This window comes from Manis pentadactyla, chromosome 3 (assembly GCF_030020395.1).
Source record: "Manis pentadactyla isolate mManPen7 chromosome 3, mManPen7.hap1, whole genome shotgun sequence".
In the NCBI taxonomy this organism is placed as follows: domain Eukaryota; kingdom Metazoa; phylum Chordata; class Mammalia; order Pholidota; family Manidae; genus Manis; species Manis pentadactyla.
The window spans coordinates 4,314,381-4,342,205 of NC_080021.1; the positions used below are offsets into that span (position 1 = coordinate 4,314,381).

General features: G+C 60.6%; 1 protein-coding gene across 3 annotated transcripts; it reads right to left on the reverse strand.

Annotated features, from left to right (window-relative positions):
* Positions 1-167: 167 nt before the first annotated feature.
* JRK (Jrk helix-turn-helix protein) lies at positions 168-27,635 on the reverse strand. 3 transcript variants are annotated; one of them, XM_057497679.1, is made up of 4 exons: positions 22,199-22,684; positions 9,127-20,797; positions 4,735-5,333; positions 168-316 (listed from the first exon to the last, which is right to left on the reverse strand). In XM_057497679.1, the coding sequence occupies exon 2, from the start codon at positions 20,377-20,379 to the stop codon at positions 18,736-18,738; it is 1,644 nt and encodes a 547-aa protein (XP_057353662.1). In that variant the 5' UTR covers positions 20,380-20,797; positions 22,199-22,684; the 3' UTR covers positions 168-316; positions 4,735-5,333; positions 9,127-18,735. The 3 variants fall into 3 exon arrangements, 1 of the variants encoding a protein (XP_057353662.1); XR_008996099.1 differs by lacking the exons at positions 4,735-5,333; positions 9,127-20,797; positions 22,199-22,684 and adding an exon at positions 1,907-4,712; XR_008996100.1 differs by lacking the exons at positions 168-316; positions 4,735-5,333; positions 9,127-20,797; positions 22,199-22,684 and adding exons at positions 23,311-25,449; positions 27,372-27,635.
* Positions 27,636-27,825: the final 190 nt, after the last annotated feature.

A 27,825-nucleotide genomic window follows, 5' to 3' on the forward strand; every position in this document is an offset into this window, starting at 1 on the left:
GGGGGCAAGAGGCACCACCACCATTCAGACTCTGGCCTGACCCCCCTGGGTCCCACTCGCGAGGTGCTATATTCGCTGTCATAACACCTGCCCCACCCACACGGCCACACCACCACCACGCCCGCTATCAGGCTGCTCAGGTGCCTTAATTAAACACCACTGTCTGGGCGGCTTCAACAGCAGGCTTTTATTTCTCCCGGATACGGGGGCTGGGAAGTCCAAGATGAGGCACCAGCTGATAAGGTTTCTGGTGGGAGCTGGCTTCTCGGCTTGTGGACAGCCGTCTTTCTGATGTCCTCACAAGAACTTTCCTTGGCTTGTGTACATGGGATTGGGGGCAGGTCTTGTAAGACCACAGTCCTATCCAGTCAGGGCCCCCTCTGCCCTCACTGAAGCGCAATCATCTCCCAAAGCCTCTCTCCCAACACAGCGCTCTTGGCGGGGGGCTTCGTCATGTGAATCTGGGGACACAGTTCAGTCCGTAGCTCCCACCACCCCCACCATTAAAGCCACGGCTTCCTTCCCCCACAGCACCCTGATGCCAAGCTCCTCATCACTATACCATCAACACCAGCACTGCCAACCCACTACCACCACCCCACCCTCACCCCCGCTCCGGTCCACCCAGACTGCACCAACTGAATGCCACAGATGGGGTGGCTTGCAAACAGCAGAAAGTCATTTTTCACTGTTCTGGAGGCTGGAAGTCCAAGATCGGGGCTGGCGTGGCTGGGCTCTGGTGAAGCCAAACTTCAGATCCCTCACTGGTCCTCACGTGGAGGGCCAAGGGGCTCAACGGGGGCTCTTTCCAAAGGGCTCCACTCCCATAACCCAGTCATCTGCCAAAGCCCCTCCTAATACCATCACCTCTGGGGTCACAGGATGTAACCTTTAAACATTTAGGCCACAGCAAACCCCGTGACCAGCACGTCCAGTCGCTACTGCCACCACGGTCTTCACCACCTTTATCACCCACACAGCCACCCTGACCTGGCTTGCCATCTGGCGGGGAATGCACTTCACTGATGAGTGTGGCTCTGAGGGAGGCAGACCTGGACCTCACTGGGCTCAAGCCCCCATTTCTGCCAACAAACTGGAGAGGCACTGCTGCCCCTGAAGAAGAGAGTTTCTCTCTCTTCCTGTCAGCACCAGAGCCGAGGGGCCTAGTGGATCTTTGAAGCACTTGCTGAAATACCCACTTTGTGTCATGACATCCGACCTTCAGTCCCCTGCACTTGAAACCGCAGAGCAAGGAGAACCTCCCAGCACTGCGGAGCTACGGCAATGCGGCAGTGCCTATCTGGGGGCGTGGCGGGTTAGATGTGCAGGGCCCAGCATGCACAGCTCACTAAATGGGAGCCACCAGCAGCTGTTTCTGCGGTTAACGCTGGGTGAGGGTCATACTGCCCCTGGATTGGGGTCCTACTGAGAAGACCCCGTGGACTGGGGTCCACATGGGTACCCACAGGCTGGCTGCAGGGCGTGCAAGGGGCCACCAGAGGCACTCCGAGAACACTGTGACAGTGCCTGCCCCCAAGGGCCAGGGCTGGGTCCCCTTGTCCAGGACACCCTCTGACTCCCAGATGTGCCCTCCAGGTTCCCCCCCACCAAATGCCTGTCACACTAGGAGACCCTTGTCCTTGTGTCTAGCCCCTGGGCTGGCCATCCACTCAGGGCAGAGACCATGCCCTACTCATGCCTGGCACAGCTGCCTGTGGGGCTCTCTGAGAACATGGTGGGTGGGCCACCATGGCCTCCTCCAGAGAGGCAGGCAGGGGGTTTCAGTGCTCACCTGCCCCTGTACCCCCGAGGCTGCTTTGCCAACCTCAGGCCAGCAGTGTCTCGGGTGGGGGGAGAGCAGGCCCACCTGGCCTCACGTGAGCCTCAATGCCAGGGTCACCCTCACCTCCTGGCTGGACCCACGCTCCAGGATGGCAGGGCAGCCCAGACGCCGGCAGTCAGTGGGTGGCAGCGACTGAAGGCTCCTGCGGTCTGCCTGTGAGCCTCCCAAGGGCACTATTTTCTCCTCATTCCTAATTAGGAAGAACCCGTCAGTAGAGTGGTGCATTCCTGGAGTGCTGTTGACTTACTGCTCTGCTTTTCTAATAAAACAAGGAGGCCAGCTCCCCACTCGGCTGGATGCTGCAGCAGAGCCTCCTCAGCGGGGGTGCTGGGGAGCCCAGCCGCTTGCTGGAGTGACATCCGTCCTTGCAGCTCTCGCCCTTTCTCCATGTGGCCCTGGGCCGGATGATGCAGAGACGGCCGAGTGTGTGAGCCCCGCCGCAGGCAGACACTGAGGCTGGTTCGGAAGGCGCCTAATGACAGGAGGGGCAGAACTGGGCCCAGGACCCAGGGGTGTGACTCCTCAGCCGAGGGACACACAAGGAGGGCTCACCTCAGGTCCCAGGGGAGACCCAGGTTTGGCTCAACCTGGTCATGTTCCCTTCTCTGCCTCAGTTTTCTTTTCTGGACAGTGGAAGCATTAAGCCACAGTGTCTTCATTACTCACCTGCCACCCGCCCAGCACGAAGCCTGAGACAGATGGGACTCTGGGAATGGGGCAGGGGCTGCCCAGCTCCACAGAAAAGGCGAGGATACCTCCTCCCCCACAGTGCCCACAGAGACCAAGGGACAGGAAGGTGGGGTGCATACTGGCCCCTCAGCTTCTCTCTCTCTGGGCAGGTGGGGAAGGGCCAGCCTCCCAGAGGACAAACGGAGGGCATTGAAAGCAGCTTCCCCTGCCAGCCCACATCCGGGTGGGGGTGGGGACGAGGCAGGCCCTGAGTGTGGGCAGCCTGCTGAGCCAGTCCCGGAATGAGCTCCCAGTCCACTCAGCTTCAGAGCCTGCCAGTCATCACTGTCACTCTCATCAGCACCTGGCCGACACCCTCTTCACCACCAAAACCAGGTGCCAATCACCATCACCCATTGCAGACTGACACCAGCACTCAGCTCCACACTCACCCACCACCTCTGACACTCCAGGAGCATCGTCACCATCACACCCAAGAGCGGGACCCACGGAGGCCAAGCCACCTCACAGGGAGCAGGGCTGGGGTCTGGCAGGCACCCTCTGCCTGGCCCAACGCGGCCCCGGCTACACCAGACCAGCTCCAGCACCCAGAGCTCAGGACGTATCTGCTCCCCAGTTCACACAACTGGCTGTTGGCGGGAGGCCTCAGCTTCTCACTAGCTGTTGGCCAGGCTACAAGCAGCAGCTCAAGGCGTGGGAGACAGAGAACCAACAGGGACTAGGCTCCTCCTCCTGGGCGCTGGCCCCACCCCTCAGGACATTGGCCCCTCCTCCTCAGGGTGCGGCCCCGCCTCCAGGACGTGAGCCCCGCCCCCCAGGGCGCTCCACTTGGCTCCCTCTTGTCTCCGGCCTCTTCTCCGCGCCTGGGCCGGGGCTCAGCCAGTGTGCCGTGCCGCAGTGAACCCAGGGGCCGGGAGGAGAGGTGCTGAGACAAGGGAGCGCCCTGCCCCCGCGGGAGGTCCGCAGCTGGCTCTCGGAGCTCAGCCGCACGCTGGGCCCTGCAGCCTTCTGAGCCCGCATTAGAAGCCCCGGCTGGTGTCCGGGAAGGGCCAATGCTCAGGGCGGATGGGGGAGGAGCAAAGGCAGGAGGCGGCTGGGCCCCAAAGCCCTCCGTGTCCGAGGGTGGAGACTGGCGTGGAGGGGCCTCGGCCCAGATCCCTGCCTGCTCCTGTCCGCAGCGTGAGCTGGGCCCGCTTCACCCCAGGGGAGGCGCAGCAGGGTGCTCCCCCAGGAGCCATGGGACCAGGGGGAGCCTAAAGCTGGGGGAGCCCAGCTCTGACGCCCCCACCTCCCCCAGTTCTCTGGTGAGTCAGCTCCAGTCACCAGTCCACCCCCAGGACTGCTGACTGTCACCCAGAGGACTTGGAACTCCTGGAAGCTGGAGTCCTGGCAGAGGCGAGGGAGGGGCCGTGCCTGTGGCCAGGGATCGTGCTGAGCCGCCCACTGATGGCCACAGGTCAGCAGGGGCTCTTGGCTTCTCCAGTTTAAGGGCAGAACCTACACAGGGCTCCGGGCTCCCTGGTCTTGTCCTCCTCATATAAACCAGGAGAGCACAAGGGCCAGCATCAGGCTCAGCCTGTGACCACCACCAAGGACCAGTTTGTGAGCTGGGCGGCGGCTCACCCTGCCTGGGGCTGGGCTCCGCCCGTGGGTCTGCTGGGGTCAGGCTCCTGGTGCGCCTGGCACTGCAGTGTGGGCTGACCCCCATGTACACACCCAAACACCCGTTGTCTGCAGGCTGGGAGACTGTCTCTGGAGAGAGTGTGATGGGGAAACAGCCACACCTCACAGCCTGCTCCCTGCCTGGGGGGTGAGGGCAGCCAGTGGAAGCCAGGCACCAGGAGCCCTTCAGAGGCCTCCCTCTCCCTCTGTACCCTGCTCCCCAGCCTCGAGCAGGGCAGGGTGGAGACGGCTGACTTTCCTCCCAGCCAAGGGTGCTCCCGACCCACAGTCCTCAGGCCAGCACTGCCCTCCAGAGCTGTGACCTTGGAGGACAGGCCCTTCTGTTTCCGAAGGGCTGGGGGAGCCACAGTCAGCTGGCTGAAGGCCCGAGTCTCCCAGGCCTGACCCTCAGTACCCAGTCCAGCTTCTCCCCTCTCCCCGTCCTTTTCCACCCTCCTTCCCTGTCAGGGGACCCCTCTCTGTGAAGAATGACAGGAGCGAGTCAGAGCAGGTTACTCACCCTGCAGCTGCCGACTCACCTCCCAGGCACCTCCCAGGCCTCCTCCTCCAGGGAAAGAGGCCTTTGTGTCTCTGAGCGAAGCGCATCTTAGAGCTGCGTGGCACCCAGTCCTGCAGTCAGCTGGCCCCCGGTGCGTGCAGTGGGGAGGGGGAAGGGCTCATCCTGAGCCCAGGCAGCTGGTGGGGGCGCCAGGAGGCTCCTGGTGGAGCGGCCCCTCCTCAGGCCTTCATGAAAAGCACCTTATTGGGGAACTGAGCAAAGTCCCTGGTAGGCTGAGGCTGACCCAGCTCAGGTCTCCCCGGCACTAAGCAGAACCCCTCCACAGCTGACTTCTCATCAGAGGTGAGGAAGGCCCCGCACTGCCTGGGTGGGCTCCCGGGGCCTCCCTCATTCCCAGGGCCTTGAGGGCTGAGCCGCTTCCCAGGCCAGCACGAGGGGGGAGGCGGCCGCTGTGCCAGGAAGCCTGTGCACAGGCCTCTGAGTGCTCCAGAGCACACTGGCGGGGCGCCTGCGGACATCCTGGGCCTGTGTGGGGCGGAGGCCTGACCTGGGGCATCACTGCACCGGGCCCCGAGGCACTGCTGAGCCACCTCCTCAGGCCAGCGTGATTCCTGGCGGCTGCAGAGACAGATGGACAACTGAATGGACAGTCAGAGACTGCCTGCCCGGAACTCCGACCCTCAGCACAGTGGGGGCCTTGCTGGGTCCCCAAGTGCCCATATCCATTTCTGGGTCATCTGGCAAAGGCGAGGCTGGGAACGGCCGGGATTTGTGTGCCTCCCACGGCCAGGCCACCACACTCTGGCCATGGCGCCATCTGGGCTCCTCTGTCGTGCCCCCCCACCGGGGCTGTGAGTGCTAGAGGGGGAGGCCCAGCTGGGCATCTGCAGGGCAGCACACACAACAGGCACTCAGCCAATGCTACAGAGGCAACGAGGGGCAGAGAGAAGAGGAGTCAGAAGCCACCAGACAGAGGGGAGAGAGGGAACAGAGGGCACCAGGCAGAGGGGACAGAGGGAACAGAGGGCACCAGGCAGAGGGGACAGAGGCCATCAGGCAGAGGGGGCAGAGGGCACCGGGCAGAGGGGGCAGAGGGCACCGGGCAGAGGGGACAGAGGCCACGGGGCAGAGGGGACAGAGGGAACAGAGGGAACCAGGCAGAGGGGGCAGAGGGCACCGGGCAGAGGGGACAGAGGGAACAGAGGGCACCAGGCAGAGGGGACAGAGGGAACCAGGCAGAGGGGGCAGAGGGCACCGGGCAGAGGGGGCAGAGGGCACCGGGCAGAGGGGACAGAGGCCACCGGGCAGAGGGGACAGAGGGCACCGGGCAGAGGGAACCAGGCAGAGGGGGCAGAGGGCACCGGGCAGAGGGAACAGAGGGCACCGGGCAGAGGGAACAGAGGGAACCAGGCAGAGGGGGCAGAGGGCACCGGGCAGAGGGAACAGAGGGCACAGAGGGCACCAGGCAGACGGAACAGAGGGAACAGAGGGCACCAGGCAGAGGGGACAGAGGGCACCAGGCAGACGGGACAGAGGGAACAGAGGGCACCAGGCAGAGGGGACAGAGGGCACCGGGCAGAGGGGGCAGAGGGCATCGGGCAGAGGGAACAGAGGGCACCAGGCAGAGGGGACAGAGGGCACTGGGCAGAGGGGGCAGAGGGCATTGGGCAGAGGGAACAGAGGGCACCGGGCAGAGGGGACAGAGGCCACCGGGCAGAGGGGACAGAGGCCACCGGGCAGAGGGGAGAGAGGGAACAGAGGGCACCAGGCAGAGGGGACAGAGGCCGTCAGGCAGAGGGGGCAGAGGGCACCAGGCAGAGGGGGCAGAGGGCACCAGGCAGAGGGGGCAGAGGGAACAGCGGGCACCAGGCAGAGGGGACAGAGGCCATCAGGCAGAGGGGGCAGAGGGCACCGGGCAGAGGGGGCAGAGGGCACCGGGCAGAGGGGGCAGAGGGCACCGGGCAGAGGGAACAGAGGGCACAGAGGGCACCAGGCAGAGGGGACAGAGGGCACCGGGCAGAGGGGACAGAGGCCACCGGGCAGAGGGGAGAGAGGGAACAGAGGGCACCAGGCAGAGGGGACAGAGGCCATCAGGCAGAGGGGACAGAGGCCATCAGGCAGAGGGGGCAGAGGGCACCAGGCAGAGGGGGCAGAGGGAACAGAGGGCACCAGGCAGAGGGGACAGAGGCCATCAGGCAGAGGGGGCAGAGGGCACCAGGCAGAGGGGGCAGAGGGCACCGGGCAGAGGGGACAGAGGGCACCGGGCAGAGGGGACAGAGGGAACAGAGGGAACCAGGCAGAGGGGGCAGAGGGCACCGGGCAGAGGGAACAGAGGGCACAGAGGGCACCAGGCAGACGGAACAGAGGGAACAGAGGGCACCAGGCAGAGGGGACAGAGGGAACCAGGCAGAGGGGGCAGAGGGCACCGGGCAGAGGGAACAGAGGGCACAGAGGGCACCAGGCAGACGGAACAGAGGGAACAGAGGGCACCAGGCAGAGGGGACAGAGGGCACCGGGCAGAGGGGGCAGAGGGCACCAGGCAGAGGGGACAGAGGCCATCAGGCAGAGGGGGCAGAGGCCACCGGGCAGAGGGGAGAGAGGGCACCAGGCAGAGGGGACAGAGGCCATCAGGCAGAGGGAGCAGAAGGCAACAGGCAGAGGGGGCAGAGGGCACCAGGCAGAAGCCACCGGGCAGAGGGGAGAGAGGGAACAGAGGGCACCGGGCAGAGGGGACAGAGGGCACTGGGCAGAGGGACAGAGGGCACCGGGCAGAGGGAACAGAGGGCGCCAGGCAGAAGGGGCAGAGGGAACAGAGGGCACCAGGCAGAGGGGACAGAGGGCACCAGGCAGAGGGACAGAGGGCACCAGGCAGAGGGGACAGAGGGAACAGAGGGCACAGGCAAAGCAGAGGGGACAGAGGGCACCAGGCAGAGGGGACAGAGGGCACCAGGCAGTGGGGACAGAGGGAACAGAGGCCACCAGGCAGTGGGGACAGAGGGAACAGAGGGCACCAGGCAGAGGGGACAGAGGGAACAGAGGGCACCAGGCAGAGGGGACAGAGGGCACAGGGCAGAGAGGACAGAGGGAACAGAGGGCACCAGGCAGAGGGGGCAGAGGGCACCAGGCAGCAGGGACAGAGGGGACAGAGGGCACCGGGCAGAGGCCATGAGGCAGAGCAGAGGGGACAGAGGGCACTGGGCAGAGGGAATGGAGGCAGGGGCAGGCTGGAATCTGCAATCCCAGAGACCCCCAGACCATAGCAACAGCTCACCAAGACTCCTGGCCGTTGGCTTCCACTGACCTCCTAGGGGTCAGGGTCTCTCAGCAGGAGGGGAGCCGGCTCCTTCTACCCTGCCACTCCACAAGTACCCGGAGCTGACCTGTGGTGCCCAGGGCCTGGACTACAGGACCTAGAGCAGGCTGGGTGCCCAGGACCAGAGGGGCTGACAAGCCCAGCACCCCTTCCTTCATCATGGCCGTTGGGCAGCTGAGGGAGAGGTGTAGGAACCCCAGACCATTTACTGTGTGCCAGGCAGTTACAGTCCCTACAACACACAATAAAACCCCACCTCTGGGTGTTCTCTGCCCGTTAGCCCCCTGCTCCTGGGCTTCTCCCCTTGGTACAAGCAGAGGTTACTTCTTCAGGGCAAGACCCACCCCCACTGGCCCTGTGAGGGTGCTCTGGCACGGGGCACCAGGGTGGGGCCTGTGCAGGGCTGGGCTTCTGGGAAGAGGGGGGAAAGACCAGTGGTCCACAAGGCCAGCCTCCATGTCCGATAGGCCAGGAGTCCTGTCTGCTCACTGTCTTTACCTGGAGGTCTCCACCAATAAACGGGGGAAACTCCTTGGCCTGGACCCCAAATAAGGCAAAGATTATGCTTGGGGACCATATGGCCTGGCTGCACAGCCAGAGCCCCGTCCTCAACCAGAGAGCACGCGCTGACTGGCAGGATCAGTTGCCCTCACCCCGGAATGCACACCTCCAGCAGAAAGAGGGTAGGCAGACACCTGCACGCAGCGGCCACATCCCGGTCAGGGGCAGACAACAGACCCGGGGCCTGGGAAGGCCACTGGATGGTATGCCCAGTGCTCTGGGAAGGGGGCGAGCAGAGGCAGTCTTGTAAGGGCGTCAGCCTGCCAGACCTCGGGCTGCCCAGAACTGAGGGTGAGCCTGTGAGGGGCGCTCTGGTGAGATCCCTCTTTGAATATGTGGGCTCAGTAGGGCTGGTCGCCTTCAGCAGTGTGGTGGGCCTCATCCAGCCAGCTGCAGACCTGAACAAAACTGGAGTAAGAGGGAACGTGTCCTGCCTGACTGCTGGCCCAGACACTGGTCTTTCCAGTCCTTGGACTTGGGCTGAACCGCCGACCCTTCCTGGGTCCCAGATCCCCGGCTGCAGGCCTCAGGACTTACCTGCTGATGGCGGTGCGCACCAGCAACTCAGGGGACCTCCTGATGCTTATACAAACATCCCTTTGGGCCTGTCTCTCTGGAGAAGCCCAACTGATAACGTGTGGGAGCAGGCAGCTGAAGGCGGGAGGGAGGGCCCCACACCCTGGGCCCCTTGCAGGGTGGCCCCATCCGCAGGCACCCTGTTGGGGCTGGGATTTTCACTGGCGAGGTGGGAGTCTGAAAGGGGCTGGCACTGCGTGCTCTTTTCCCACTGACTTACACCAAGGTCATGTTGGCTGTCGTGGCAAACAGAGGCGGGGTGCAGGCAGGGAGAGCTGGGGGCCTGGGGAGTGAAAGGGGGTTGGTCCCATGCACAAGGTGCCATGAGCTGTGTCACACCAAAGACCTCCCTGCTGCTGGGCGTGGCTGGGACATACAGAGGTCAAAGGGCGCCCAGGTTTGGGGCCAGTAGAGGTTCTGTCCTGGCGCCTTACATCTGAGCCACTACAGGGAGCCCAGGGAGATGCTGGGCTGGAGATGGACACCGGAGGGTTGTCAGCACATGATGGAATTAACACCCCGATGGGCAGGTCCCCAGGGAGGATGGGGACAAGAAGGTGCCTAGGAGCGTCAGTGGCCCCAGAGTCAAGGGTCAGACAGCCGAGGACACAGGCAGGAGGGCAAGGTTCTGGAAGCTGCTGTGAACGAGGCACGTCTTCCTTCTTGCACGCCTCCATGGACACACACACTTGTCCCGTTGCCTCACCAGGAACAGCCCCCACCTCTGCCTGTGCTGGGCCCCACCTGGACGGCCCATCCTCCTTGCTGCTGGCAAATGGCCTTTCAGAGAGACGTCCAGGACACACCCCAGGTCCCAAGGCTGTGGAAATGTGCCAGTATTGGTTGGTGACATGTTTGTCATCCCTTTCAAACCATGGCCCCTCAAGTGCCCCCAGTGCCCAGGCCTGGCACATGGCAGGCACTCAGTAAATGTTTGAAGACTTGAGATGACAGAGGCTAGAAGTGGAGGAAAGCAGTACAGATGCACAAAGCGCCCAGGTCAGGGTGAGCTGGAGGGCCAGCCCCACCCACAGGCCGAGGACACACGCCAGAGGCCCTGCCTGCCCAGACACGCAACCTCCTCCCAGCTTCTCCAGGCCTGACTCCACCCAAGACCAGCAATGGGCCAGGGCCATGCCTGCCCAGAGCAGGTGCTCAGGAAATATCTCCTGACTGAAGGACTGGACGAGACTGGCCCCCCAGGAGTAGCCCTTCCCATGGACACTGTGGAGCACCATCCCTGCATTTCCAGAGGACTGGCTGCTGAAGGGCAACGGGGAGGAGGGGACAGGACAAGCCAAGGCATCCCCTCATCTTGAATCCTCAGGTGTGGTCCTCGGTGGCCCGTCCTGGGCGCTGGTGACATTGCCCCACTCTTGTCCACCTAGGGGTTGCCTGCTGGTGCTCATCTCAGTGGCTTCGCCTCTCCTCTGAGGCCTCTATGTCCTGATCAACCAGGCCTATCTGTCTCTACCTGTTTTAAGCGTGGCAAATTTATCACGTTTTACCCACGGCTTCAGGTCAGTGGCACTGAGTATGTTCTCACTAGCCACCACCACCTACTTCCAGAACTTTACTCCAAACAGAAACTGTCTCCTGTTAAGGGGCATGTGCCAGCCCTTGGGCCTTACTGCAGCTTCCAAAGTGGCGTTGAGACTGAAGGGTCACATGCCTGTCCCCGAAACAGTGGCTTAGCACTACCCCCGCCCCCCACGCCCCTCATCTGTAGCTCAGGGTCGCCCAGGGCTGCCTCGGTGGCTCTCAGAGCGGGGCCGTAAAATATGAACAGTGACGACGGAGACATCCAGCATGCATTTGTTACCCGGCAGACGGCAGGTTGGAGAAGACGATTCAATTACTTGAATACTCTGAGTTCAGTAAACAAGCTGTTTAATTGACTTAATTGTTTTAGCTGCAGTAAAGTATGTGTTTTATTTTTTAAATTCTCTCATTTGAAAGCAGTGGACAGAGCCCCTCTGAGTGGGCAGAGCTTTGAAGTGGTGCCAGTGGACCCCAGACAGAAAACCAGTGAGATGCTGCAAAGCCTCCCAGGACACAGGGACTCTCCCTTTCAGGACCAAAGTAAAATGAGGCTGGGCCCCATGGTGATGGCCAAGGGGCCGAGTATAGGAATGAGCTCAGCCTGGGCCTAGGGTCCTGCAGAGTGGGGGCTGGGCCGACCCTGGGGCAGATGGTCAGCACTTCTGAGGGGGCACATCCCCAACTGCACAGGCCTCCCAGGCCTGGGCTCTTCTCTCCAAGAAGCTGCCCACCCACCTTCTGCCACCTTCCCTCACCTGGCACCCAGGCCCGTCTCTGATATCTTAAAAATGTCTGTCTAATTAATGAGGCACAATGAGAACCATGGCCTCATTTTTGGAACCACAAATAACAGAGATTTATAGGTGTCCTCGTTAGGGCAGCTGGCAACAGGAAGGCACCTGAGCCAAGAGGGAGCCTCACTCTGAGCCAAGGGATTTCTGGGGAAAAAGCCCTTAATTAAAATGTATGGCCCCATAAAAAGGGGCAAAATTACTTAAAGGTGTCAGAGGGTGCTATGGAGGGCGAGAGGCACAGCAGGAGGCCCGAGGGCGGTCCCAGGGGCCTACCTCCCACACCTGCGCAGTCAGGGAGGACAACCTGAGCAGAGTGTGCAGGACCACGGGAGGTGCCCAGCCTCCAGGCACTCTCCATCTGCCTAAGGCTTCTCCTGACTTCCCAACTGGGGATCTCCTATGCATCCTCTCAGGCCCAGCCCCCAGCTTACCACCTCCATGAAGCCCTCCCAGTTGCCCAGGCTGCTCTCCCACGGAACACTGCAGAGGTCCACCCTGCAGCCCCAACCCTCTGCCAGTGGCTTCAGGGCAACCTGTCTCTGGCCACATGGAGGGCTTTCTGCAACTACACCCTGGTCACCTCTGTCCCACTTGCCGGGTAGCACCGGGATCTGGGAGGCCTTGCTCAGGCCTGAAAAACAAATGAATAAACAGCCCCACACCCACAGCTGTGGAGGGGCACCTCTCCTCGTGGGTACATGGAACCGTCCCGGGCACCTATGGGCCCCCATGCTCACACTGGCTCTGGCAGGGACACGGGTCCTGCTTCTCTGAGCATCTGCCTGCAGCCCGAACTTGCTTCAGATCTCTCAGCTTGACATCCACTCCTTGGAGTCGGCTCCTCTCCCTCCTGCCTCCCCAGCGCCCTGGGACTGAATGCTGGGGTGCATCGCTTGGCCCCCGCCACAGGCCACGGAGCCTCAGGACTGGTGGCCCAGGCTCCGCCCATCACTCCCACTAAGACCGGACACTGGGCTTTAGCAGAACTTTTCAGTTGTACAACTGCTGCCCTCATCCTTGCCTTCCTGAACATTCCCCTGTGCCAGCCCAGGGTGTCTGGAAAGGAAAAGACACCCCCAGTTCAGATGAAAGGACGCAGGTGTCGACACCAAGGGTCCTGGGACTGGGGTAGTCATCACAGATTGGGGCTGGGGAAACAAGCCTGCCTCTCCCAGGTTCCCAGAGCATGCAGGAGAGCCACCCCGCCCCTGCCCTGCCCCTCCCTGGCTAGATGTGGCCCTCACCTCTGAAGCTCTTTTCTGGGGACCCCCTCCCAACCTGGGGACCACAATCTCTTATCTTGCTCCGCCTGCCTGGCCACTGGGAAACTGCTGGGGCTCTGCACTGCAGGTGGTGTGGGGACCAGCATCTGCTGACCTGGGGGGAAGGCAGGGTGCTTGGCGCCCGGACTCCCTCCTGGGCCCCTGCTGGAAGTGCACGTGGCTCTCTATGGGCACCAAGGGGCAGGCTGTTTCGTGCCATCACACCACCCGTGCTTTAGCACCAAAATGTGAACAAGTTCTCTAAGGCGGGCCTGCCGAGGAAGGTCAGTGTAAATAAACCAGTGCTCACACTGTGGGGAGCGCACCTGCTCTCCCCAGCTCTTAGGTCATCTCTGCGCGGTCTCCCACATCCAGGTGGCGGCACCTGCCCTGTCCTTCGCAGGGCCGTACTTTGGGCAGACCTCCAATCGGCAGAGGTGAGCATGGCGGAGAGCCCCTGGGAGGCTGAGGACTGTGCTCAGGTGTCTGAGCCATGGAATCAAACTGCCCCTTATCTTTGCAGGTGGGGCAGAGCAGTTCAGGGACACCACGCACACCCTGCCCAGCCTTAATCCCACACCTGAGTCAGGGACCACTTGCCACCCTCCACTGGGTGGTCGTGGCCAGACAGTCCCCCAGGGCCGGCAAGTGCTGAGTCCTGTGTCCCTTCTGTCCCTCTACTCCTCGCTTGCCTTCTTTTGTGTTAGCGTTTTCTAACAGCGCTGCAACTTCCGTAGCGAGTCACTGTCTATGAGCCACCTTGGTAGTGGGTGCTCTCGGCCACGAGTGTGCCTCTAACCAGATTTACTCGATGTGCACTCACGTCTGGAGCCGGAAAGGTGTCGCCTTTCCCTGGTATTATTAGGCACAAACCACATCTATAAAGGAGGCAAATCTGACAACACATGGTTGACACGGAAGCTGATAGGGATACATACATAACTTTTGTTAAATTAACTTTATTTATCATTCCTGGTTGTTTCTATGGATCTGAGTCACTATCTGGAACTAGTTCACTAGCCCAAACTTTGCTCCCGCCCACCTCCATTGTGCTATTGGCAAGCACATCCCATTTCTATGTTACAGGCCCAACAGCATATTATATCCATGTTGTTTTATACAACCGCCTTTTAAATAAGTTAATAGCACGTGTATGGCCTCATGTAACAGCACCATTGCTTTACCGCTGCTTGTGTGTGTGTGTGGACTTGAATTACCATCCAAGGTCACTTGCTTCAGCTTGAGAACTTGCTGACAACAAATTCTCTCACTTCTAATATCAATTCACTCATTCTGAAAGAGCTTTGCTGGATACAGGATTCTGGTTGTGGCTTTTTCTTTGAGCACTTGGCCCCCCTACCCTGGTCTCTGCTGATGGTGACATGAAGCCAGCTGCCAGCCCTATAAGGGCGATGGCCACTTCTCTTACTGTCTTCAAGATTTTCTGTTTGCAAATCTCTATGTTGACCCACTGGAATTCACTGAGCCTGCCATGTCTGCAGATTAGCGTTTCCCAATCAGTCTGAGGATTTTCTGGCTGCTGCTTGTCTGACTGGGTTCTGGGCCCAGCGCTCTCCTCCCCTGCCGGGACTCCCTTATGCAGGTGGTGGAGTCCCGCTCTCTCCAAGGCTGACCACTTTTCCTCATTCCTGGTACTCTCTGGTCACTGGACTATGTGCCCTCTGATCAAATTGCTCTTCTGCCAGTCCACACCTACTGTTAAGCCCCTCTAGTGAGTTTTCCACTGCATTTACTGTATTTCAGCTCCAGAACTTACACTGGTTCATTTGTAAACAAGTTTTATCTTTGAATGACATTCTCTATTTGATGTGTATTAGACTATCTTCCTTCCTTTCTCCCCTTAAGCATGGTTTCCTTTGGTTCTCTAACCATACTTACAACAGCCAGTTTGAAGTCTCTGGTTAAACCCGACATCTCATGTGTACAGGCAGCTCTGTGGTCTGCTTTTTCCAGGGCATGAGCCATACTTCTGTCTCTTCATGTGTTCACACTGTACTGGAAAGCCGCCCTTTGTAGGCAACATGCAGTAGCAGTGTGGGGCCTGTTACTGTCACCTGCTGTTTACCCTGCTTGGCATCTGCTGGCCAGTCAGCGCCGTGCCTCTCCCCTTGCAGCTGAGCCTCTGCTGAGGCGCCTCAGGCCCGGTCACTCCGCAGCACTGTGGTTTGAGCAAACCTCCCTGCCCACCCCTGGCAACCCAGGTCCACCACTGTTGGCTGACTTCTTGACTGTTTCATTGTTTTACATGATACCCTGGGCATGAACCTCTCCAGAGACTAACACAGCCGAATTTGACTCCTTTGAAAGAATAGATCCTGAGACCAGTCTTTGAGATGTTTTTCCTGACCCACAGCCAGCCTGCAGTTCAGCCTGTAAGTAAATCTCCACTTGCCTTTCTCTACAAGTTCCAGTATTTGGCTCTGGTGCTGGGGGACAGGACAATGCCATGTCTCTGAGTGCCAGCCCTGCTTCAGAAGCTGAGTTAGTGGTGAGGGTCAGCAGCCCCAGGTCTCCTGGCCTGCCTCGGTATTGATCCTCTGCCCCGCTGGTCAGGTGCTGATGCCCGCCTCCACCCGCCACATCCTGGGCTCTGTCCTCACAGGAGGGGCCGAGACCTGGGCAAGTGACTGCTGGCGAGGGTGTGGTGGTGGGAGGGAGCCAGGAGACCTGGCCTGGATTTGGCTGCCACCCACTCCCCAGTGTGTGCTCTCTATTCACTACACGCACACTGTCCGGCCACCCGTGCAGCTGGCAGTGCCCCAACAGCTCGGATCTGTCGGAGGGACGGAGCAGAAGTGATGTGCACAACCCAAGAGGGTGTTCAAAGGAGGCTGGACTAGGCTGGTGCAACACTGGGGTGGGGGGCGGGGAATGGAGGAGTTGCCTTGAAAAATGTGGGAGCCACACTGACACATGGCAGGAGCCTGGTTCCACCTGGATCACCTCCCGGAACTGGTGGCTGGACCCAAAGCGGGCTGGGACCTTTGTTCTCCCTACTGCCCTTATGGATCTACTAATACCCCAGCTGCAAGCCACTGGCCTCCTCAGCAGCCCTCATCCCTCTCAGAAAACCCAAGTTCACTGGAGGCAGGACAAGGGCCTCACCTGACCATCCTCTTGCCTCAGACTGAGCACAATGCCTCTGGGTGCTTAATACATGCCGTGCTCTGTGCTAAATGGCGGTTGAGGTGCAAGTACCTTTATGCACCAGGAAAACCCCACAGAAGCTGGCCTGGCTGCCTCCTCCCCAGTGCAGTCAGGCAGGCCTTCAGGGGCAGCATGGGTGGGTCCTGTTTGGCCCAACTCTGCTGCCTGCCCCGGGTCCAAACCCCCCGGAGCCCATATGCCTACAGTGGCCCTGAGCTGCCCCCAAGGGCTCTGCCCTCAGAGCCGGGTAGGACGGGCCAGGAGAGGTCTTAGTGGGGGCTGCAGCTCCCAGGTTCCTTTTCTCATCCCTTCATCCCCCACGCCAGTCCCTTCCTACCACCCTGCACCCACAAGATGTGTGCTGGGACTCCCGTCCCCTTCACACACCCCAACACAGACCATGGCTGACTGTGGGGGACGGTGCCGATGCTGAATGGCACCCAGATGCACCCTGGGCAGGCCCTGTCTGCCCCCCGCCCCATGGGAAACGCTGGCAGTGAGGGTATCCCCTGCAGCTCCTCACGTGCCAGGACAGCCTCCTCGGGCTGACACCATGTCTCCCCTGGGGCACCCACAGAGGGCAGTGCAGAGTGGCCTGCAGACCCCACCTGGAAGCAGGTACTGTAGGCTGGCCTCTGTGGGTGCCAGAGCCCCACCTGCACAGCCCTGCCAGTCTAGCTCTGCTCGGCCTTGCTCAGGGATGGAGCTCCCAGCCAGGGGCTGCCCGTCCTGTCAGGAGAGCCCCACTCTCCCACCAGACTGTTCTCCTTTCCCTGGGCCCCAGCACTGCAGGCCGCACCCAGGAATAACGCCCCTAATTTGTTCAACAGGTGGCAGCTGACACCTACATCCTGGCCAGTCCTGGGGGCACCCAAGCCCTTACACAGCAGTCAGAAGCAGCAGAGTCCCACTGTGGCACAGCTAGGGACACGGCTTCTTTCCAGCCCTTGTCTGCCAAGTTGTTCTGACCGCCAAGGAAGGGGATAGTCAAGATGGACAAATAGTCCTAGGAAGAGGTCCACCGAGTCCTGCACACTGGCACTGCCTGCCCCAAGGAGGGAGGTGGGCATGAGGTGCACAGCCCCTATGAAGGCACCTGGCACACTGCCACTCTGTGAGGGGCGTGCAGGGACGGGAGGAGGCTCTGCCAGCGGTATGGAGAAGCCCCCAAAAGGCCACACACACACTGCCAGTGCAGGCTGGGCCGGGGGCACAGGATGGAGGGCCCTGGGCTGGGTGCTCCCACACAGTGCTCTGGAGGTCCGCTGACAAGCATTTATTGATTGGCCATGACATGGTCAGACAGAAGAGCTCATGCGGGCATGACAAGAGTCAAGAGCCTGGGCCTATGGTCTGACAAGATGGAGCACCCACAGGGCACCCAGGAGGGCCAGCCACAACGCCGCCTGCATCCACCCTCCCCGGCTTTACCCACCCACTCAGGACCTGCTGCCGCACTGGGCAGAGGGCCGGACTGCTTCCCAGCCCGTCGGTCCCTCCATGCCACCCACCCCTGGCAGCAAGGTCAGCACCCCTGTGACTCCTGTGTGACTCCTGACACCTCAAGCGGCTGCAATTCAACATCACCAGGGGCACATGAGTCTGGAAGTGACAAAAAAGTGCCCAAGTGCACAGACGCTTCCCCAACCTGCGAAGGAAGCAGACATGACAGCGAGGACGTGACCTGGCCCAAAGAACTGGCCACGAGTCTCTGAACACGGCCTGTAGGTTTCTAGCATTCAGATGCACACGCACAGCACAACACACAGGTCCGCAGCGTGGGGCCCTGTCAGCGCTGACCACCACCAGCGTGTTCAGGAGGATGTACAAGTGCCAGAGAGGTGGCCTACAGGCCGAACGCACGAGCCCCACAGCTCTCAGGAACAAAGGCAGCTTTCACGTGACCCCCTGTACGCCAACCTTCCTGCACATTACTAGGGGACGTGCAGCCTGCCTTACTGCTTTTGTTATGCATGTGCAAATCTAAGGCTGACTTCAGAGGCTGATCAACATTTATTAACATAAAGGCCGTAAATGCAGAGCTCTGGGGAATGTGGACAGCAGACTGCACCCTGGACTTGGAGCCACGCTGCAAAACATAGGCCGAGCCTCGTGGCCCTGCAGTGAGGCAACAGGCAGGCCCACTTGGTCGCTCCTACAATTACAAGCAGCAAGTCTCCCATACCAACACCGCGTGCGGCCCACTCCACGTTGGGATTCCGGCCCACAGGGATTTACCTACCAGTAAAATGCAGGACCTTTCCACATGCTGAGTGAGGTCACACAAACAGGGTGGTGACCCGTTGCCTGTAAGGACACGAGCAGGGGCTATGCCACTGAGGTCCAACACTGACCCAGCCCTTTGCCACCTGCCCTTGGGGCATACCTACCTCAGGGATGGCTACCAGACCAGCAGGCTGAGCCCCGAGGAGGAGATGCTAACCTTGTCAAGGGGCAGCAGGGACTTCTGTTGGCCGGCCTGAGGGCCGGCCTTTCTCATACTGGACAGACAGACAGATATCTCCACCCTCAGACACAGGAAGGCTCAGCAAACATAAGGCCAGTCTGCCCAGCTCATCCTGGATTCTGGCCACAGGCAGTGCTGGTATGCGGAGGTCTGGGGGGCCCCTCTGAACATCTCACATTCACGTGGTGGGACAGGTAGGAGCTTATGAACTGCACACGGGGGGCTGGGCTATCCTGAGTAACTGACACCAAGCTCAGGCGCTCGCCCTCTGGGTAAGGCTCTCCACCAGCGCCTGGCCTGGCCTCACAGCCACAGCCCTGCGGAGTGCAGCCCACTGTCAGTGGTTGCCCACCAAGGACGAGCAGGGCAGGGGGGAGCACTCCTGGGGGGCTTCGAGTTTGACCACAGCCCTGAGTGCCATGCGCCGCCGCTTCACCTGCCGCTGCCTCACGAATACCGAGCGCAGTGCCCGCAGCTGCCCCACCTCCTGCGCCGTGAAGCAAGGCTGCCTCTCTGCGAAGCGCACCACAGCATCGAAGGCCAAGGCCGCCTGCTCCCAGGCCGCCTCCTCGCTGTCCTTCTCAGCCTGCTCCAAGGTCCCCACGGCCGGGGCCAGCCCTGCAGTGGCGGCATGCCCCTCTCCAGCGTCCAGTCCGGGCCCGCGGTGCTCAGGGGCCAGGCTCCGGTGAAGCCTGCTGCTCGGGCGGCACGGAGCCTCTCTCCCAAGCTCAAGGATGTGCGCGAAAGTCGGATCACGAGGCTTAGTTCTGAGGTGTCCAAGCTCCTCCTCAGAAGACGAGCCTTCCACAAACGGGACCGCGGGCCACAGCTTCCTCCAGGCCCTGCTGAAAATGTCACTGGGCACAGCACTCCAGGCGCAGGCCACGCTGAATATGGCATCGTTCATGTTGTAACGGGGATGGAAGCTCTGCAGCGGGACAGGAGGGTTGATGAAATTCCGCATGAAATCCCTTCGAATGCCCTGGTCCATGGGCTGGATCAAGGAAGTGACACTGGCGGGCAGAAAAATGGTGAAGATGTTGTCAGACACCAGCTCGGCCTCCTGAGGGTGGGCCCGGGAGTGGTCCAGCAGGAGGATGGCTTTGCTGTCTTCAGGCAGACCTGTCGTTCTGAAGTGCTCCTTCACCGAAGGGACGAAAATGTGATGGAACCAGTCAGAAAAAATTTCCTTGTCCACCCACACGTTACCCTGGGCCTTGTATGCCGCTGGCAAGTGCTGGATGCCTTTGAAAGCCCTGGGGCCGCTGCATTTTCCAATCACCAAGGGTTTGATTTTATGGGAGCCCGTGGCATTGGCACACATAAGGACAGTCAGCCTGTCCTTGTTCTGCTTGACACCGGGCACCGCCCCACCTTCTGGAGGGGGGTTTGGCAAGCACCGCCAGAAGAGGCCGGTCTCATCGGCATTGTAAACCTGCTCAGGGGACAGGCCATGCTCAGCAGTTAAGCTCCGAAAAAAGCTACAGAACTGCTCGGCTGCTTGGTGGTCAGCCACCTGCTTTTCACTGGATGCGTCCAGCTTCTTAATCCCATGCCTGGCCTTAAACCGCCAAAGCCACCCGCCGGAAAACACGCAGGGCTCAGTTAAGTGCATCTGCTCGTAGAAGTCCTTGGCCTTCTCGATGAGCATGGGGCCCGAGACAGGCACGCCCTCAGCACGCTTCACCAGGAACCACTCATACAGGACGCGGTCCAGGTGCTCCAGCTTAGGCGTGTGCAGGGTGCGCCGCCGCTCCAGGGCCTTGCTGGAGTCGGAATTGGCAAAGAAGCGGAGCAGCTGGGCCTTGTGGGCCTTAATGTCGTATAGGGTGGACATGCCCACATTGTACTCCTGCATGAGCGCCCGCCTGCTCTCGCCCCTCTCCAGGCGTGCACAGATGTCCATCTTCTCCTTCAGGGTCAGCACCACCCGCTTGCGCTTCTCCCCCGGGCTCTTCCCAGCAGCTGGCTTGGAGGCCATGTGGAGGGTGGCTTGTCCCGGTGGCAGGGGAGGCCCAGCCAGGCAGCTCCCTTGTCACCTCCTTCCACGTGGCCTGCACCGTTTCTTCAGCTGGCCCTGGCCACCAAGAGCCACAGCCCTCCTTTGTTCCTCCCTCCAGTTCCAGCAGCCACGGCTGTCCCTGGTCTCCCGGGCTCCCAGCAGCGTGGCTGGCTCCTGGTCCACTCGGCAGGGGAAGTGTCACGTCGCCCCTGAACTTCTCCACAGTGGGAACTCTGGCCTTCCCTGCAGGAGCTCGTGGCCCCTCGCCCTCTCATGCACGGACCAGAGCGGAGGGGCCTCTGGTGCTGGTTCCAGCTAACGGAGTTTCTACTGTCTGGGCGGCAGCGCCTCCCTCCCGGCTTCACCGCACTGCCTCACACATTCAGTGCTTTAGGAACTGGAAAACAGGAGGGGGAAAGCAAGCCGTTACGGAGCATAGACCGAGGCCACTGTAAGTAAGCATGTCATTATTTTAGACATCCTGAGAAGCTGCAACAGAAATAAATGTTGAAGAGACGACCAACACATGAGCTGGCCAGCAAATGACTCGGTGTCTGGGCAGCTGCCCAACCCTACCCAGCCCCCGGGCTGCTAGGCACAGACTCTTTCCTGCTTCTACCAAGTGACCTGAGTCATTATGGTCCCAGCCAGACAATTCCATCCTTCTATAAACGTTAAAAGTTTCCCAAAGCACCCACACGCCTTCCTGCGCCACTGTGGATGCATCCTTACAGGCCTGGTAGTCTGTCACCGCCCCTGCCCACACTTTGCCAGGGGGGACACACGTCCTCCAGCCTGTGAGGAGGGCAGAACTTCTGCCCTCACCAGTTTGCTCTGACGGTCCTGCTTCTCCCCCAAGCCAGCTGTGTCCCCTCACTTCCTTCATGACTGGCCTCCAGCCCTCTCACACCCCTCCCCCCAGACAGACTAGACAGGAACTCTGCACCCACCTCCCACCCAGACCCTTATTTTGGCTGCCTCTTCCAATTTCATGCAGGTGGGGAGACCACAGGATTACTCCTGTATGGAGCACAAAATGCAGCCCTTTGAGACTACAACACAAGAAAAAATAAAGTTTTTTCAAATGTAGGAAGAGCCCCAAATTCAAATTCTATCTAGCTAGGTCTGGGTATAGCCTTTCGCTCTCCCAAGTCAGTCTCTTGGACTGCAAAGTGCGGCAGCTGGTTTTTACGGACCCCATTTTCATGCGACTTACTGGCTGTAACAGGGCCTCTGTTCTGCTTGGCCCTGTGGGGAGCAGAGGGAAGTAGAGGCCATCAACCACCCTTGAGGAGACAATTAATATGAAACACCTTAGAAACCAGGAGGAAACACGCGGCCCCCATAACTGGAAAGGGACTGACTCTCAGCACAACAGAAGGGAGGAAGAGGGGCTTGGGGTGGCTCGGGGGAGGCTCCGCGCCAGAAATGGGTTCATCAGGGACCTTTCCTCGTGCTTGACATGCTGTGTGTGCAGGCTGATTCCAGGCGGCTGAAAACACAGTGGCCTGGCTCGCGAGACAAAATGTTCCTTTAAAAATGAAATTCAGCATTACTTCTGAAACACCTTCTTAAACCAAAAGGTACCCCCTAACGTGCCCAACAAAGCAGGTGGTTTCCAGCCTAAGCACTGACACCCAGGCCCAGGGGACACACAAAAAACTGGGAGAGGGCGCAAGGGGACAGAGGTGAGCAGGAGAGGAAAGGAGGCGCCCAACCAGTACGACCCCTTACCGTGTTAGGGGAACTAAGCGGACTTCCGAAAGGGCCAGAGGGACTCGGGGGAGTGAGGAACTACTTTTTCATGGGAGCCCCGGTAGTGTGTAAGGTGTCGGGGACGATGAGGGGTAAATACTCAAAAACACGTACTCTGGAGACCGACGACAGCTGGAGTCAGACGCGAGGGGCGAGGCGGCCGGGACGGGCCGCTGGGCGGGGCGGACACTGGGGGCGCCCCGCCGGCGGTTCTCGGGGCAGGCGGGTGGTCGCACAGAGCCGCCTCCGTGGTGCAGGGGGGCGTCCCGGGGCTGTTTTAAAGGCGCTTCTATCCCGGGGACCACGTGCGAGGTGGCAGTTCAGTCTGGCGCCAGGGCCAAAACCAAAGCGAGGGGGTCGTCAGGCTGCGCCTGGCTCCTTCCGGGAGGAAGGGACCCCGGGGCCAACCCCTTCTGCAGGCTGAGGGCGGGCGGTCCCCACGGGCCGACAGCGGAGGGCCAGGCGCCTCGAGCTCCCGGGGCCGCTGCCCGGCCGCGCAAGGCCACACTGCCCACTCCCGTCCGGGCACACTCACCTCGGCCCGGAGCCGCCGCCGCCGGCCGGATGTCCCGCTCTGCCCTCTGCCGGCCCGCCCCGCCGCCCTCCCAGTCACTTCCGGGGCGCTCTAGGCCGCCCGGAGGCCCCGCCTCTCGGTGGCCTCGCAGGGGACGGCGGGCGCGCTGTGACCGGGCTCTCGTAGCCCTGGGCCGGGGTCGCCTGGAGGGCAGGCCGCTGTCCCCAGACCCGCCTTGATGTGGGAGTTTCCCGTGGGGGGCAGCGATTTGGCCCCTTTCCTTAGCGACACCCGGGCCAGCTCTTTTACTTCCTGCTCGCTTATTAGGAGCCTTGTCCACAGGCACGTGGAGGCTTTGCGCCTTGCCCTCTGAGACTTTGGAGCTGGAGAGGCTCGGGCGGCGCGCACATGAGCTGATGCTGCAAGGGGCTTTGGGGGAGATTTCAGGGAAACTAAGGGGGGGTGAATCTGTTTTGCACGTGAGACGAATGTGAATCTCTGGCAGCTGGAGTGCCCGCTGTGGGGGCTGACCAATGGCCCCCCAAGGACGCCCAGAGAGTGTGTGACCTCACACGGCAACAGGGAATAAGAGCCTACAGATGGGGATAGGATCCCGATGATCAGGGCGGGCCCAGGGTCAGCACAGGGTCCTTATAAGAGGCAGGCAGGAGGGACAGATTCCAGGACAATATGACAAAGGAAGCAGAGAAAAGGAGGCAGGGGAGCCCAGGTGGGGAGCTCTGTAGGTGGTGGCACCTCCGGAAGCTGGTAAGGCAGCCAAATCCATTTTCCCCTGGAGACGGAGGAGATGGCCCTACCCACAGCTTGGTTTCCCTTCCTCCAGGCCTGTCAGGCTCCCCAGCTTTCCACTCACTCGGCTGACGAACCCAGAATCATCCCTGACTCAGTCCCTTACCCCCCACACCCCGACCAGCAGCTCGGCTCTGCCCTCCACACACCAACTGCTCTCCTGGTCCGAGCGGCTCTGGCCTTGCAGTGGCCCCGTCCCTCGGCCCTTTGCTTCTGCCCTTGATGCTGTAACAGCCACCTACTGCTGCATGACAGAGCACCCCTAAACTTGTGGCTTCAACGGCAACCATTTGGTTGTCTGCAGTTCTGTGGCTAGGAAATGTGGGGATACTACAAGTAGACGCGTTTGACAGAGGAGACTGGGGCACCGAGTGTAACATGCACGTGAGGGGTACTGGACACCAGGCCCCTTCTCCCTGAGCGGCCTCTCCGTGGGTGGCACTCTGCTGCCACCTCGTGGACACAGGATTACATGCGCCTCCCAGAACAGGCATGGGGCTCCCCTATAGGCTTTCCCTATCACTATAGGATCCTTGGGCCTTGTCTCAAGGACAGAGTCCACTCTGGAAGGAAGATCCGCTGGTGTCTGCTGGGGCCTGACACTGAGGGCTTCCCTCCTCAACTGTCCCCCAACCCACAGGGCTGAGCCCCAGAACACGCCTGCCCACTTCAGCACCTTGCTGGAGAAAGTCAGACAGAGCCTATCACTACCCCCCAACCATTCCTTCTCACTGGTCTCCACAGCCCTGTCCCCACCAGGCCACTCAGCCTGGCTCACTGCCCCCTCCAAGCCCTCAGGAGTTCCCACTGAGCATGTGGTCCCCTCTACCTGTAGCCTGTCACCTCACATACAATGAATGTCTACACGCCAGCACATGCTCACACACACACACAAGGAGCTTGCAGGACATGACCTTAGCCACGAGAATCCAAAATGGGGAGCCTGGCACCAAGGATGCCCCCCACATCTCAGTGATCTGGCAGGGCCTGGATTACTCTCCTGATTTATGAAGGCAATTTTCAAAAGGAAAAATTCTACAAAGGTAGAAGGTGAAATCAGTTTAAGCTTTGTAATTAATACACCATCTTTATATTTTTTACATTAATTTTTCATGAAATAAATTCATCCAGAATGATGTCTGTTCAAGTGTGGGACCGCATGGCAGCCCCAGGATGTCTTGATGGTCTGTTGCCAAGGATGCCCTGCGAGGTGGGGTCTGCTCTTAGCGGACCCTGCTTCCCCCCATGGTCTGGCCCCACTGCTGGCCCTTCCAGCCCCACCTTCACGTCCTGGCAAAAGCCAGGAAATCCCCAGGCTGTGTGACCCACAGGATCTCGGGGGCCCGAATGCCCTGGACCCATGGTCGTTAGGTGGTAGATGGGAAGCCAAGGGAGAATAGAAAAATATGAAGTCCCAGGAGGTGACCAATTTTCTAAAGGAGCAGGAATGGGAGGTGGCTAAGGCAAGCCATGCTGCAGCCACACCCAGGCCCAGCTACTTCGGCAGTCTCATCTAAACACTGCCTGCATCTGATCTGGGGGCGCTCCAGGCACAGCCATCTGAGACCCGACTCCTCTCTAGCCGGGAACCTGCAAAACCGGGCAAGTCCAGTGTGGTGGGACGGGCCCATTCCCAGAGGGAGATGCAGGGAGGAAGAAAGGGTGGCAGTCCTCAGCAGCCCCACACGCAGCAAGGCAGTTTCACTAGCTCTTCAGGCTCCAGAACAATCCTGTTTGGTATAATACTCTGCCCTCCACATCCCCTGGGATACAGCATGGTTTCCGTAGCCGCCCAGCACAGTCACCCCACTGGACAACCGGACTGCTTCAGGCAAATGCCCGCAGGGTACAGAGCACGCGTTTGAGAACTACCATCTCACTGTAATCACACCCCATCAGACTGGATCAGCGACCACTCACCAATCTGTCAGTCGTTGAAGAATGACTACTGCAGGCTCACGGTGGGTACCCTGAATATAAAGACAGATAAGGAAGGATTTGATCCCGGGCACCCCCAGTCCCAGTGAGCTGGGGAGGGCAGAAAGGCAGGCGACCGCACACGGGAACAGTGATGTCCCAGACATTCAGCCACTGAGGCACTGGGCTGATGGGACTGTGGGATGCATGGGCTGTTCAGAGAAAAAGTTCCGGGTAGGCAGAGTGGACAAGGAAGGCCCCCTGGCCGAGATGCCACACCATCTCCCTGTGACCTTGAGCAAGTTCCTGCCCCTCTCTGGGCCGCAGGCTGCTCACCTGCCAAAGGAGAGACAATCTCCACAGGAAAGAGTTCAGCCTGGTGGATGCCAAGGGGCTGGCCGGGTGGACCCCAGAGGTACTGCGGGTCCCAAGGAGGTCCCACTGTGTCATGTTGATCCAGAGCTCGACATGCATGGTGGAGGCTGCCCCCCACCGGGAGGGCCTGTCTGCCCCTTGGCTTCCCCCATGGCCCCGGTGAGTTGGGAGAGGGAGCCCATTTCCCACTGCCCACCTCTCCTGAAACACCCTCCCAACCCAACATGCCCCCAGGGACTTTTCCAGGGGTAAATCAAGGGCAAGAAGCAGGATGAGGTCAGAGATGCCCTCCACAGGGCCAAGACAGCCTCAGGAAATGAAAGGTGCCCCAGGCCACAGTGGGAGACACTGTACCCATCAGAGCTGGCTGGGCACTCCAAGGGGTCACAGGGAGACTGTTTACAAAGAGAGGGTCACACTGAGAGGGACACTGGGGACTACCAACTGCCCACAGGCCAATAGCATAGGAAGCTGACCTCTGGGCTAGGAGGGTGGAGAGTAAGGAACAGTTACTACAGGCTGACCACCAAGAACACAGCCACTGCTACAGTGGCCCAGCAGAAGAGATGGCCTGACCTCTGAACCTCTCATCCTCAGGTACTTGGCTGACAGAAGCCCTTTGGGGACCCTTATGGAATCCCAGGACACAAACAGGGTGGAGAGCAGGTTGGGGGTCCAGAAGGAGAATGCCCAACCCAGTGCCACCCCCTCCACCTCCTCCTGGCACAGAGGCGGCTGACACTGCATTGCTGACTCACTTGCAGTTAACAGTCCCATACGGGCAGGGATTCAGTAAGGTCAGGAGAGAGGGCTAAGCCACAACCCGGTCACACATACCCCAAGGTGCCACACCTGTGTGCTAGCCTGCTGGTGCCCATATCCTCCAGGAACATTCTCCAGCACGGCCCCTGCCTGAGGCACCCTCTCTGCAGCTTGCCGCTCTCATCTGCAGTGGTTCAAGGCCTGTGACACACTCAGGACCACGAGCCCAGGAGGGCAGCCCCTCCACCTTGGCTGAATGACGGAGGACTGAATGCACCTTGAGGAAGTGGGCTCCGTCCTGCGGCCACACTTCTTCTCTGAGATGGGAAGAAGCCAGCCCGGGGCCTCTCCCTGGGAGTATCTAAGAAATGGCTGTCGGTGGGGAGAGTGGCCCCCGCCCTGAGCAGGCTTTGCCTTTAGGAAGCAGAAAGAACAAAAGGAGGGGGAGGGTGCATCCTGGCAGGGCAGCTGCACCAGCCTGGGGACCGTGTGTTGGCAGTGGGCAGTGGAGCCTCCCCCTTGCCAGATGACATGATGTGCCGCTGCCCTGCTCCACTGCTGCCAGCCTGTCACCAGGAAGGTCATCCTCCCCCAGGCGGGCTGCTGGCTTGGCCCTGCAGCCAGCTGAGACCTTGGCTGGTCACAGGGCGCGGCCAGGGGGTGATCAAGGGAGGCCCCAGGGGTACCCAAAGAGAGGACCCAGCCCAGAGGAGAAAGGGGCAGTGATAGGGAGGAGGGAAGGCCAGGTGGAAGAGAAAGGGAGGCTACAGCAGGAAGAAGGGGCTTTTGTCGCCCCTGGAGCAGCTTGCAGTGCATCCAGGGCGCAGTGACAACTCACCCGGGGCTCTGCCCCCAGCTGTCCCCCAAGTAGAGGCAAGCAGGACAATGGATAGCGATGCAGAGAACCTGCGAGGTGGGCGGGGCACAGAGAGAAGGAGAAATGGGGAGGGGCTGGGGCTCCATCCTGTCCTACAGACCCATGGATGTTCTGGAGCAGAAGGTCGGTTTTCAGTAAGTCTGGAAGCAGCGCCGCAGGGGCAGGATGTGTCCATTTCTCTTGCAAAGTCCCGCAGCTTGGGCGCGGAAATGCTGGAGCCTTTGACTCTGAGCAGATGAGGGACCGAATCTCCCGGGTCAGTCCGAGTCTTCAAGGGCCAGGGAGAGGCGCGGGGGATCGCGCTGCCAGCCAGCGATGAGATGCACCCACCACCCGACACTCCGGAGCCCGCAGCGCAGGGCACGCCCGCCAGGTGCCGCTGTGGTGCCCGCGCCCTGCCCGCCGGCGGAAAGCG

Bases quoted from the DNA above. Each gene is read 5' to 3' on its own strand.
- JRK (XM_057497679.1), bottom strand. From the start codon at position 20,379: ATGGCCTCCAAGCCAGCTGCTGGGAAGAGCCCGGGGGAGAAGCGCAAG.